This window comes from Tachyglossus aculeatus, chromosome 22 (genome assembly GCF_015852505.1).
Source record: "Tachyglossus aculeatus isolate mTacAcu1 chromosome 22, mTacAcu1.pri, whole genome shotgun sequence".
NCBI lineage: Eukaryota > Metazoa > Chordata > Mammalia > Monotremata > Tachyglossidae > Tachyglossus > Tachyglossus aculeatus.
In genome coordinates, this window is record NC_052087.1 from 48,624,567 (window position 1) to 48,637,199 (window position 12,633).

The 12,633-nt window shown below is 50.0% G+C and overlaps 1 protein-coding gene across 3 annotated transcripts in view; it reads right to left on the bottom strand.

Moving 5' to 3' along the window:
- ATG2A (autophagy related 2A) overlaps positions 1 to 12,633 on the bottom strand; it is an 89,613-nt gene that overhangs the window by 73,590 nt on the left and 3,390 nt on the right. For all 3 annotated transcript variants that reach the window (XM_038764465.1, XM_038764464.1, XM_038764463.1), the window contains exons 2-4: positions 6,057 to 6,219; positions 2,660 to 2,812; positions 2,362 to 2,464 (exon numbers count right to left, since the gene is read on the bottom strand). In XM_038764465.1, coding sequence (XP_038620393.1) covers positions 2,362 to 2,464; positions 2,660 to 2,812; positions 6,057 to 6,219 — 419 coding nt within the window. The remainder of the gene's footprint in view (positions 1 to 2,361; positions 2,465 to 2,659; positions 2,813 to 6,056; positions 6,220 to 12,633) is intronic.

Consider the following 12,633-nt stretch of genomic DNA (forward strand, 5'->3'; position numbering starts at 1 on the left):
ATTTATTTATTTTACTTGTACATATCTATTCTATTTATTGATTTATTTATTTTACTTGTACATATCTATTCTATTTATTTTATTCTGTTAATATGTTTGGTTTTGTTCTCTGTCTCCCCCTTTTAGACTGTGAGCCCACTGTTGGGTAGGGACTGTCTCTATATGTTGTCAACTTGGACTTCCCAAGCGCTTAGTACAGTGTTCTGCACACAGTAAGCACTCAATAAATACGATTGATTGACTGACTGATTGATAATAATAATAATAATAATGTTGGTATTTGTTAAGCGCTTACTATGTGCACAGCACTGTTCTAAGCACTGGGGTAGATACAAGGAAATCAGGTTGTCCCACGAGGGGCTCACAGTCTTCATCCCATGCCACCATCCCATCCCCTCCTCCCCACTTACCTCCTTCCCCACCCCACAGCACATGTATATGTGTATGTAGATAGAACAGTGCTTTGCACATAGTAAGCACTTAATAAATGCTATCATTATTATTATTATTATATGTTTGTATGGATTTATTACTCTATTTATTTCTTTACTTTATTTGTACATATTTATTCTATTTATTTTATTATGTTAATACGTTTTGTTTTGTTCTCTGTCTCCCCCTTCTAGACTGTGAGCCCGCTGTTGGGTAGGGACTGTCTCTATGTGTTGCCGACTTGTACTTCCCAAGCGCTTAGTACAGTGCTCTGCACACAGTAAGCGCTCAATAAATACGCCTAAATGAATGAATGAATGAACCAGGCACCATTCCGCTAATAACTGTAGTATTTGTTAAGCGCTAACTAATAACAATAATGATGATGGCATTTATTAAGCGCTTACTATGTACAAAGCACTGTTCTAAGCGCTGGGGAGGTTACAAGGTGATCAGGTTGTCCCATGGGGGGCTCACTGTCTTAACCCCCATTTTACAGATGACGGAACTGAGGCCCAGAGAAGTTAAGTGACTTGCCCATAGTCACACAGTTGACAATTGGCAGAGCCGGGATTCGAACCCCTGACTTCTGACTCCAAAGCCCGGGCTCTTTCCACTGGGCCACGCTGCTTCCCCATGCCACCAGGCACCGTCCCACTAATAACAACTGTGGTATTTGTTAAGCCCTAACTAATAATAATAATAATGATGATGATGGCAGTTATTAAGCGCTTATTATGTGCAAAGCACTGTTCTAAGCGCTGGGGAGGTTACAAGGGGATCAGGTTGTCCCACGGGGGGCTCACAGTCTTCATCCCCATTTTCCAGATGAGGTCACTGAGGCCCAGAGAAGTGAAGTGACTTAATACTTATAATAACGATGGCATTTATTAAGCGCTTACTATGTGCAAAGCACTGTTCTAAGCGCTGGGGAGGTTACAAGGGGATCAGGTTGTCCCATGGGGGGCTCACAGTCTTCATCCCCATTTTCCAGATGAGGTCACTGAGGCCCAGAGAAGTGAAGTGACTTTATACTTATAATAACGATGGCATTTATTAAGCGCTTACTATGTGCAAAGCACTGTTCTAAGCGCTGGGGAGGTTACAAGGGGATCAGGTTGTCCCATGGGGGGCTCACAGTCTTCATCCCCATTTTCCAGATGAGGTCACTGAGGCCCAGAGAAGTGAAGTGACTTAATAATAATAATAATGATGGCATTTATTAAGTGCTTACTATGTGCAAAGCATCATCATCATCATCAATCGTATTTATTGAGCGCTTACTGTGTGCAGAGCACTGTACTAAGCGCTTGGGAAGTACAAGTTGGCAACATATAGAGACAGTCCCTACCCAACAATGGGCTCACAGGCTAAAAGCATTGTTCTAAGCGCTGGGGAGGTTACAAGGGGATCAGGTTGTCCCACGGGGGGCTCACAGTCTTCATCCCCATTTTACATATGAGGGAACTGAGGCACAGAGAAGTTGAGTGACTTGCCCAAAGTCACACAGCTGACAATTGGCAGACCCGGGATTTGAACCCATGACCTCGGACTCCAAAGCCCGGGCTCTCTCCACTGAGCCACGCTGCTTCTCTAGGTGCCAAGCAAATTGGGTCAGATACGGTCCCCGTCCCACGTGGGGCTTCCAGTCTTAATCCCCATTTTACAGATGAGTGAGCTGAGGCCCAGAGATCATCATCATCATCAATCACATTTATTGAGCGCTTACCATGTGCAGAGCACTGTACTAAGCGCTTGGGAAGTACAAATTGGCAACATGTAGAGACAGTCCCTACCCAACAGTGGGCTCACAGTCTAAAAGGGGGAGACAGAGAACAAAACCAAACATACTAACAAAATAAATTAAAATAAGAGATGTGAAGTGACTGGGCCTCTTGCCCGCTTCGCTGCCACCCCCGGCCCCCAAACCTTTGGATGTGGATCTCCACGGCCAGGCCGCTCCGGCCGCTCCCCGGCACGTGCTCCACTCGCACGATGGTGTCCAGGAACGTCGCCTTGATCCTCCGCAGGACTGGGGCCGGGGAACGAGGGACGGGAGAGGGATGCTCGGCCCTCCGCGATGCCCACGGACGAGCCGTCCCAGAACCTCCCAGGACCCGCCGCGGGGAAGTGGCGGGAAACGGGTGCCGGGAGAGGAGCGGGATTCCCGGGAGTGACCCTCGGGGGAGCGGAGGGAAAGGAGAGCCCGGGGGGACGTTCGGCTCACCCGTCTCGATGGTCTGAGCGAACATCTCCAGCCCCTCCAGGGGCTGCGGGGGCTCGGCCGGCTCGGGGGCCCCTTCCCGCAGGCACTCCTGGGCCAGCTGGAGACTGGTGGTCATACAAGAGGCCCAGCCCTGGGACTCCGATCCCCCGGAGGCTAGGGACCAACACAGACGGGCCGTCGGGAACGGAGGAGCCGGCCGAGACCCCCAGGCGACGCAGACCGTTCCGCCGGGCTGGCCGCTGGGGGTGGACACGGCCGACCGGGTCGGACGGCGGCCCCGTCCCATCCCGGCGGGAAACCCCGGTTCACGGAGGTCCGGGGACTCGTGGAGTGACCGGGTCGGACGGCGGCCCCGTCCCATCCCGGCAGGAAACCCCGGCCCACGGAGGTCCGGTGACTTGTGGAGGGACCAGGCCGGACGGCGGCCCCGTCCCATCCCGGCGGGAAATTCCGGCCCACGGAGGTCCGGTGACTCGTGGAGTGACCGGGTCGGACAGCGGCCCCATCCCATCCCGGCGGGAAACCCCGGCCCACGGAGGTCCGGGGACTCGTGGAGTGACTGGGTCGGACGGCGGCCCCGTCCCATCCCGGCGGGAACACCCGGCCCACGGAGGTGCGGTGACTCATGGAGTGACCGGGTCGGACGGCGGCCCCATCCCATCCCGGCGGGAAAACCCAGCCCACGGAGGTGCGGTGACTCATGGAGTGACCGGGTCGGATGGCGGTCCCGTCCCATCCCGGCGGGAAACCCCGGCCCACAGAGGTCCGGTGACTAGTGGAGTGACCGGGTCGGATGGCGGCCCCGTCCCACCCCGGCCCACAGAGGTCCGGTGACTTGTCCCGGGTCTCACAGCAGGCCCGGGGGGACACGGCCGAGGATCAGAACCCAGTTCTCCCGATTCCCAAGCCCGGACTCTTTCCGCTAAGAGACGATTATCCGACAATTACTCTCAAAGCCTCCTCCGAGAGGCCTTCCCGACTAAGCCCTCCTTTTCTCGTCTCCCTCTCCCTTCTGCGTCGCCCCAAGTTGCTCCCTTTCGTCATCCCCTCTCCCAATCCCACAGCACTTATGTCCATATCTAACATAATAAATACGATTGAATGAACAAATACCATCATTATTATTATTATCATATGTGAGCCCACTGTTGGGTAGGGACCATCTCTATATGTTGCCAACTTGTAGTTCCCAAGCGCTTAGTCCAGTGATCTGCACACAGTAAGCGCTCAATAAATATGAATGAATGAATGAATATGTGGCTGTGACTTCTAGACTGTGAGCCCGCTGGTGGGTAGGGACTGTCTCTCTATGTTGCTAACTTGGACTTCCCAAGCGCTTAGCCCAGTGCTCTACATACAGTAAGCGCTCAATAAATACGACTGAATGAATGAATGAATGAATGAATGTTGGGTAGGGACCGTCTCTACCTGTTGCCAACTTGTACTTACCAAGCGCTTAGTCCAGTGCTCTGCACACAGTAAGCGCTCAATAAATATGATTGAATGAATGAATGAATGAATATGTGGCTGTGACTTCTAGACTGTGAGCCCGCTGTTGGGTAGGGACCGTCTCTAGAGGTTGCCAACTTGGACTTCCCAAGTGCTTAGTACAGTGCTCTGCACACAGTAAGCGCTCAATAAATACGACTGAATGAATGAATGACTGAATGTTGGGTAGGGACTGTCTCTGTTGCCAACTTGTACTTCCCAAGCGTTTAGTCCAGTGCTCTGCACACAGTAAGCGCTCCATAAATACGATTGAATGACTGAATGACTATGTGGCTGTGACTTCTAGACTGTGAGCCCGCTGTTGGGTAGGGACCGTCTCTATACGTTGCCAATTTAGACTTCCCAAGCGCTTAGTCTAGTGCTCTGCACACAGTAAGTGCTCAATAAATACGACTGAATGAATGAATGACAATGTTGGGTAGGGACCGTCTCTATCTGTTGCCAACTTGTACTTCCCAAGTGCTCAGTCCAGTGCTCCGCACACAGTAAGCGCTCAGTAAATACGATTGAATGAATGAATGAGCCCGCTGTTGGGTAGGGACCGTCTCTCTATGTTGCCCACTTGGACTTCCCAAGCGCATAGTCCGGTGCTCTGCACACAGTAAGCGCTCAGTAAATACGATTGAATGAATGAATGAGCCCGCTGTTGGGTAGGGACCGTCTCTCTATGTTGCCCACTTGGACTTCCCAAGCGCTTAGTCCGGCGCTCCGCACACAGTAAGTGCTCAATAAATATGATTGAATGAATGAATGACTGAATGTTGGGTCGGGACCATCTCTAGATGTTGCCCACTTGGACTTCCCAAGCGCTTAGTCCGGTGCTCCGCACACAGTAAGCGCTCAATAAATACGATTGAATGAATGAATGATCCCGCTGTTGGGTAGGGACTGCCTCTCTATGTTGCCCACTTGGGCTTCCCAAGCGCTTAGTCTGGCGCTCCGCACACAGTAAGCGCTCAATAAATATGATTGAATGAATGAATGAGCCCGCTGTTGGGTAGGGACCGTCTCTCTATGTTGCCCACTTGTACTTCCCAAGCGCTTAGTCCGGTGCTCCGCACACAGTAAGCGCTCAATAAATACGATTGAATGAATGAATGAGCCCGCTGCTGGGTAGGGACCATCTCTCTATGTCGCCCACTTGGACTTCCCAAGCGCTTAGTCCGGCGCTCCGTGCATGGTAAGCGCTCAATAAATACGATTGAATGAATGAATGACTGAATGTTGGGTCGGGACCATCTCTAGATGTTGCCCACTTGGACTTCCCAAGCGCTTAGTCCGGCGCTCCGCACACAGTAAGCGCTCAATAAATACGATTGAATGAATGAATGATCCCGCTGTTGGGTAGGGACTGCCTCTCTATGTTGCCCACTTGGGCTTCCCAAGCGCTTAGTCCGGCGCTCGGCACACAGTAAGCGCTCAGTAAATACGATTAAATGAATGAATGACTGAATGTTGGGTCGGGACCGTCTCTCTATGTCGCCCACTTGGACTTCCCAAGCGCTTAGTCCGGCGCTCCGCGCACAGTAAGCGCTCAATAAATACGATTGAATGAATGAATGACTGAATGTTGGGTCGGGACCGCCTCTCTATGTCGCCCACTTGGACTTCCCAAGCGCTTAGTCCGGCGCTCCGCACACAGTAAGCGCTCAATAAATACGACTGAATGAATGAATGACTGAATGTTGGGTCGGGACCGCCTCTCTATGTCGCCCACTTGGACTTCCCAAGCGCTTGGTCCGGCGCTTCGCACACAGTAAGCGCTCAGTCAGTACGACCGAAGGAATACGTGGCGGAGGCGGGACTCGAACCCACGGCCTGCGACTCCCGAGCCCGCGCTGGCCTCCCCCCGGCCCCGGCGCGGGTCTCCCCGCCTCTGCCCCCTGACCTTGGCGGCTCCGGGGCCGCAGGGTGAGCTGGAGGCCAGTGACGTGCACGGTGCAGTGGTCGGTGAGCAGGGCGGCCCAGGGCACCGCCACCTCGATGGAGCCCACGAACCCGTCCACCAGCTCCAGCGGAGAATCCACCGACTCCAGCAACTCGTTCACCGACTGCAAGGGAACGCAAGCAGCGCGGCTCAGGGGAGAGGCCGGCTCTCCACGGTGCCAACTTGGACTTCCCAAGCGCTTAGTCCAGTGCTCTGCACACAGTAAGCGCTCAATAAATACGACTGATTGATTGATTGACCTCCCCTACTGAGAGCTCACCTCCTCCAGGAGGCCTTCCCACATTCAGACCCCTCCCCCCCGTCTTACCTCCTTCCCTTCCCCACAGCACCTGTAGATATTTTTGTACATATTTCTCTATTTATTTATTTTACTTGTACATATCTACTCTATTTTATTTTGTTGGTATGTTTGGTTTTGTTGTCTGTCTCCCCCTTCTAGACTGTGAGCCCGCTGTCGGGTAGGGACCGTCTCTAGATGTTGCCGACTTGTACTTCCCAAGCGCTTAGTCCAGTGCTCTGCACACAGTAAGCGCTCAATAAAAACGACTGATTGATTAATTGATTGAAAGGGCCCAGCCTTTAGAGTCGCGGGTCAGGGGTTCAAGTCCCCGCACCGCCAACGGTCGGCTGGGTGACTTTGGGCAAGCCACTTCACTCCTCTGGGCCTCAGTTCCCTCGTCTGGAAAATGGGGATGAAGACTGTGAGTCCCCTGTGGGACAACCTGATCACCTTGTATCCCCCCCCAGTGCTTAGAACAGTGCTTTGCACATAGTAGGCGCTTAACAAATGCCATTATTATTATTGTCACTTCATTTCTCTGGGCCTCAGTGACCTCATCTGGAAAATGGGGATTAAGACTGTGAGCCCCATGTGGGACAACCTGATCACCCTGTATCCCCCCCAGTGCTTAGAACAGTGCTTTGCACATAGTAAGCGCTTAACAAATACCATTATTATTATTATTATTATTATTATTAAGTCACTTCACTTCTCTGGGCCTCAGTTCCCTCATCTGGAAAATGGGGATGAAGACTGTGAGCCCCCTGTGGGGGTATCCCCATTTTACAGATGAGGGAACTGAGGCCCAGAGAAGTGAAGTGATTTGCCCAAAGTCACACAGCTGACAAGCGGCGGAGCCGGGATTTGAACCCATGACCTCTGACTCCAAAGCCCGGGCTCTTTCCACTGAGCCACGCTGCTTCTCTGTGTGATAAAGAGTGATTTGTTAAGTTCTTATTATGTGTCAAAGACTGTAAGGGCCTTGTGAGCAGGGAATGTGTCTACCAACTCTGTTATATTCTATTCTCCCCATCGCTTAATAATAATGATAATAACAATAATGGCATTTATTAAGCGCTTACTATGTGCAAATCACTGTTCTAAGCGCTGGGGAGGTTACAAGGTGATCAGGTTGTCCCACGGGGGGCTCACTGTCTTCATCCCCATTTTCCAGATGAGGGAACTGAGGCACAGAGAAGTGAAGTGATTTGCCCAAAGTCACCCAGCTGACAAGTGGCAGAGCCAGGATTTGAACCCATGACCTCTGATTCCAAAGCCCGGGCTCTTTCCACTGAGCCACGCTGCTTCTCCTAAAAAATACTAATCATAATAACGATGGTGTCTGCTAAGCGCTTACTATGTGTCAAGCACTGTTCTGAGCGCAGGGGTAGATACAAGCGATTCACGTTGGATTCAGTCCCTGCCCCACGTGGGGCTCACAGTTTTAATCCTCATTTTACAGATAAAGGAACTGAGGCCCAGGGAAGTGAAGTGACTTGCCCAGGGTCACACAGCAGACAAGTGGCAGGGCCGGGATTAGAACCCAGGTCCTTCTGACTCTCAGGCCCGGGCTCCCACTAGGCCACAATAATAATAATGATAGTTGTTAAGCGCTTACTATGTGCGAAGCACTGTTCTAAGCGCTGGGGGGGATACAAGGTGATCAGGTTGTCCCGCATGGGGCTCAGTCTTCCACCCCATTTTACAGATGTGGTAACTGAGGCCCAGAGAAGTTAAGCGGCTTGCCCAAGGTGACACAGCTGACAAGTGGCCCCCTCCTTCCTTCTTCCCCTCTCCATCCCCCCGCCTTACCTCCTTCCCCTCCCCACATCATCATCATCATCATCAATCGTATTTATTGAGCGCTTACTATGTGCAGAACACTGTACTAAGCGCTTGGGAAGTACAAATTGGCAACATATAGAGACAGTCCCTACCCAACAGTGGGCTCACAGTCTAAAAGGGCTGTATATATATACACAGCACCTGTATATATGTATATATGTTTGTACGGATTTATTACTCTATTTTACTTGTACATATTTATTCTATTTATTTTATTTTGTTAATATGTTTTGTTTTGTTGTCCGTCTCCCCCTTCTAGACTGTGAGCCCACTGTTGGGTAGGGACCGTCTCTAGATGTTGCCAACTTGGACTTCCCAAGCGCTTAGTCCAGTGCTCTGCACACATTAAGCGCTCAATAAATACAATTGATTGATTGATATATGTTGGTACGTATTTATTAATCCATTTATTTTACTTGTACGTATTTATTCTATTTATTTTATTTTGTTAGTATGTTTGGTTTTGTTCTCTGTCTCCCCCTCTTAGACTGTGAGCCCACTGTTGGGTAGGGACTGTCTCTATATGTTGCCAACTTGTACTTCCCAAGCGCTTAGTCCAGTGCTCTGCACACAGTAAGCGCTCAATAAATACGACTGATTGATTGATATATGTTGGTACGTATTTATTACTCTATTTATTTTACTTGTACGTATTTATTCTATTTATTTTATTTTGTTAATATGTTTTGTTTTGTTGTCTGTCTCCCCCTTCTAGACTGTGAGCCCACTGTTGGGTAGGGACCGTCTCTAGATGTTGCCAACTTGGACTTCCCAAGTGCTTAGTCCAGTGCTCTGCACACAGTAAGCGCTCAATAAATACGATTGATTGATTGATTGATGGTTGGGTAGGGACTGTCTCTAGATGTTGCCAACTTGGACTTCCCAAGCGCTTAGTACAGTGCCCTGCACACAGTAAGTGCTCAATAAATACGATTGAATGAAAGTGGTAGAGCCGGAATTTGAACCCATGACCTCTGACTCCCATGCCTGGGCACTTCCCACTGAGCCACACTGCTTCTCAACCATGCTGCTTAGAACAGTGCAGTGCACCCAATAAGCGCTCCATAAACACCACTGACTGATAAACACTGTTCTAAGCGCTCAGATCATCAGGTCAATAATAATACTAATGATGATGGTGACATTTATTAAGCGCTTACTATGTACAAAGCACTGTTCTAAGCGCTGGGGAGGTTACAAGGTGATCAGGTTGGCCCACGGTGGGCTCACAGTCTTCATCCCCAATTTCCAGATGAGGTAACTGAGGCCCAGAGAAGTGACTTGCCCAAAGTCACACACCTGGCAATTGGCGGAGTCGGCATTTGAACCCATGACCTCTGACTCTGAGGCCTGGGCTCTTTAATAATAATAATAATAATAATGATAGCATTTATTAAGCGCTTACTATGTGCAAAGCACTGTTCTAAGCGCTGGGGGGATACAAGGTGATCAGGTTGTCCCACGCGGGGCTCACAGTCTTCATCCCCATTTTACAGATGAGGTAAGTGAAGCACAGAGAAGTGAAGTGACTTGCCCAAAGTCACACAGCTGACAGTCGGCGGAGCCGGGATTTGAACCCATGACCTCTGACTCCAAAGCCCGGGCTCTTTCCACTGAGCCACGCTGCTTCAGTGTCAAACCCAATCCCTGTCCTACACGGGGCTCACAGTCTAAAGCGGAGGGAGAACAGGTATCACAGATGAAGATATTGAATCAATCAATCAATCAATCGTATTTATTGAGCGCTTACTGTGTGCAGAGCACTGTACTAAGCGCTTGGGAAGTACAAGTTGGCAACATCTAGAGACGGTCCCTACCCAACAGTGGGCTCACAGTCTAAAAGGGGGAATCAATCAATCAATCAATCGTATTTATTGAGCGCTTACTGTGTGCAGAGCACTGTACTAAGCGCTTGGGAAGTACAAGTTGAAGCACTGAGAAGTTAAGTGACTCACCCAGGGTCACACAACAGGCTAGTGGCACAGGCAGGATTAGAACCCAGGCCCCCTGACTTAATAATGATGGCATTTGTAAAGCACTTACTATGTGCTGAGCACTCTTCAAAGTGCTGGGGGAGATACAAGGTAAATCAGGTTGTCCCATGTGGGGCTCCCAGTCTTCATCCCCGTTTTACAGATGAGGGAACTGAGGCCCAGAGAAGTGAAGTGGCTTGCCCAAAGTCACACAGCTAACAATAATAATAATAATAATCGTATTTGTTAAGCGCTGACCTATGTGCAAGGTGATCAGGTTGTCCCATGAGGAGTTCAGAGTCTTAATCCCCGTTTTACAGATGAGGGAACTGAGGCCCAGAGAAGTGAAGTGACTTGCCCAAAGACACACAGCTAATAATAACAATAACAATGGTATTTGTTAAGCGCTTACTATGTGAAAAGCACTGGGGGGGATACAAGGTGATCAGGTTGTCCCACGTGGGGCTCCCAGTCTTCATCCCCGTTTTACAGATGAGGGAAACTGAGGCCCAGAGAAGTGAAGTGACTTGCCCAAAGTCACACAGCTAATAATAATAATAATAATCATATTTGTTAAGCGCTGACTATGTACAAGGTGATCAGGTTGTCCCACAAGGAGTTCAGAGTCTTAATCCCCGTTTTACAGATGAGGGAACTGAGGCCCAGAGAAGTGAAGTGACTTGCCCAAAGACACACAGCTAATAATAACAATAACAATGGTATTTGTTAAGCGCTTACTACGTGCAAAGCACTGGGGGGATACAAGGTGATCGGGTTGTCCCACGAGGGGTTCACAGTCTTAATCCCCATTTTACAGATGAGGGAACTGAGGCCCAGAGAAGTGAAGTGACTTGCCCAAAGTCACCCAGCTAACAAGCGGCGAAGCCGGGATTTGAACCCACGACCCCTGACTCCAAAGCCCGGGCTCTTTCCATTATGCCATGCTGCTTCCCCAGGCTTTCTCAACTAGGCGACGCTCTACAGAGAAGCAGCTTGGCTCAGGGGAAAGAGCCCGGGCTTGGGAGTCAGAGGTCGTGGGTTCGAATCCCGGTTCCACCAGTTGTCAGCTGTGTGACCTTGGGCAAGCCACTTCACTTCTCTGGGCCTCAGTTCCCTCATCTGGAAAATGGGGATTAAGACCGTGAGCCCCATGTGGGACAACCTGATCACCTTGTATCCCCCCCAGTGCTTTGCACATAGTAAGCGCTTAACAAATACCATTATTATTATTGTCAGACGGGGGGCTCACAGTCTTCATCCCCATTTGACAGATGAGGGAATTGAGGCCCAGAGATAATAAGAAGAAGAAGAATGGCATTTGTTAAGCACTTACTAAGTGCAAAGCACTGTTCTAAGCGCTGGGGAGGATACAAGGTGATCAGGTTGTCCCACGGGGGGCTCAAAGTCTTCATCCCCATTTGACAGATGAGGGAATTGAGGCCCAGAGATAATAATAATAACAAGAATGGCATTTGTTAAGCGCTTACTATGTGCAAAGCACTGTTCTAAGCGCTGGGGAAGATACAAGGTGATCAGGTTGTCCCACGGGGGGCTCACAGTCTTCATCCCCATTTGACAGATGAGGGAATTGAGGCCCAGAGATAATAATGATAACAAGAATGGCATTTGTTAAGCGCTTACTATGTGCCAAGCACTGTTCTAAGCGCTGGGGAGGATACAAGGTGATCAGGTTGTCCCACGGGGGGCTCAAAGTCTTCATCCCCATTTTCCAGACGAGGGAATTGAAGCCCAGAGATAATAACAATAACACTAATGGCATTTGTTAAGCACTTACTATGTGCAAAGCACTGTTCGAAGCGTGAGATTCATTCATTCATTCAGTCGTATTTATTGAGCGCTTACTGTGTGCAGAGCACTGGACTAAGCGCTTGGGAAGTCCAAGTTGGCAACAGATAGAGACGGTCCCGACCCAACAGCGGGCTCACAGTCTGCCCCCCCGACCAGAGAGGTGAGGTGGTTCAGCGTGGCTCAGTGGAAAGAGCCCGGGGCTTTGGAGTCAGAGGTCGTGGGTTCAAATCCCGGCTCCGCCAACTGTCAGCTGGGTGACTTTGGGCAAGTCGCTTCACTTCTCTGGGCCTCAGTTCCCTCATCTGTAAAATGGGGATGAAGACTGTGAGCCCCCCGGGGGACAACCTGATCACCTTGTAGCCTCCTTAGCGCTTAGAACAGGGCTTTGCACATAGTAAGGGCTTAATAAATGCCATCACTATTATTATTATTATTTTTCTGTGCCTCAGTTCCCTCATCTGTAAAATGGGGGTAGAAGACTGTGAGCCCCCCGTGGGACAACCTGATCACCTTGTAGCCTCCTTAGCACTTAGAACAGTGCTTTGCACATAGTAAGGGCTTAATAAATGCCATCACTATTATTATTATTATTATTTTTCTGTGCCTCAGT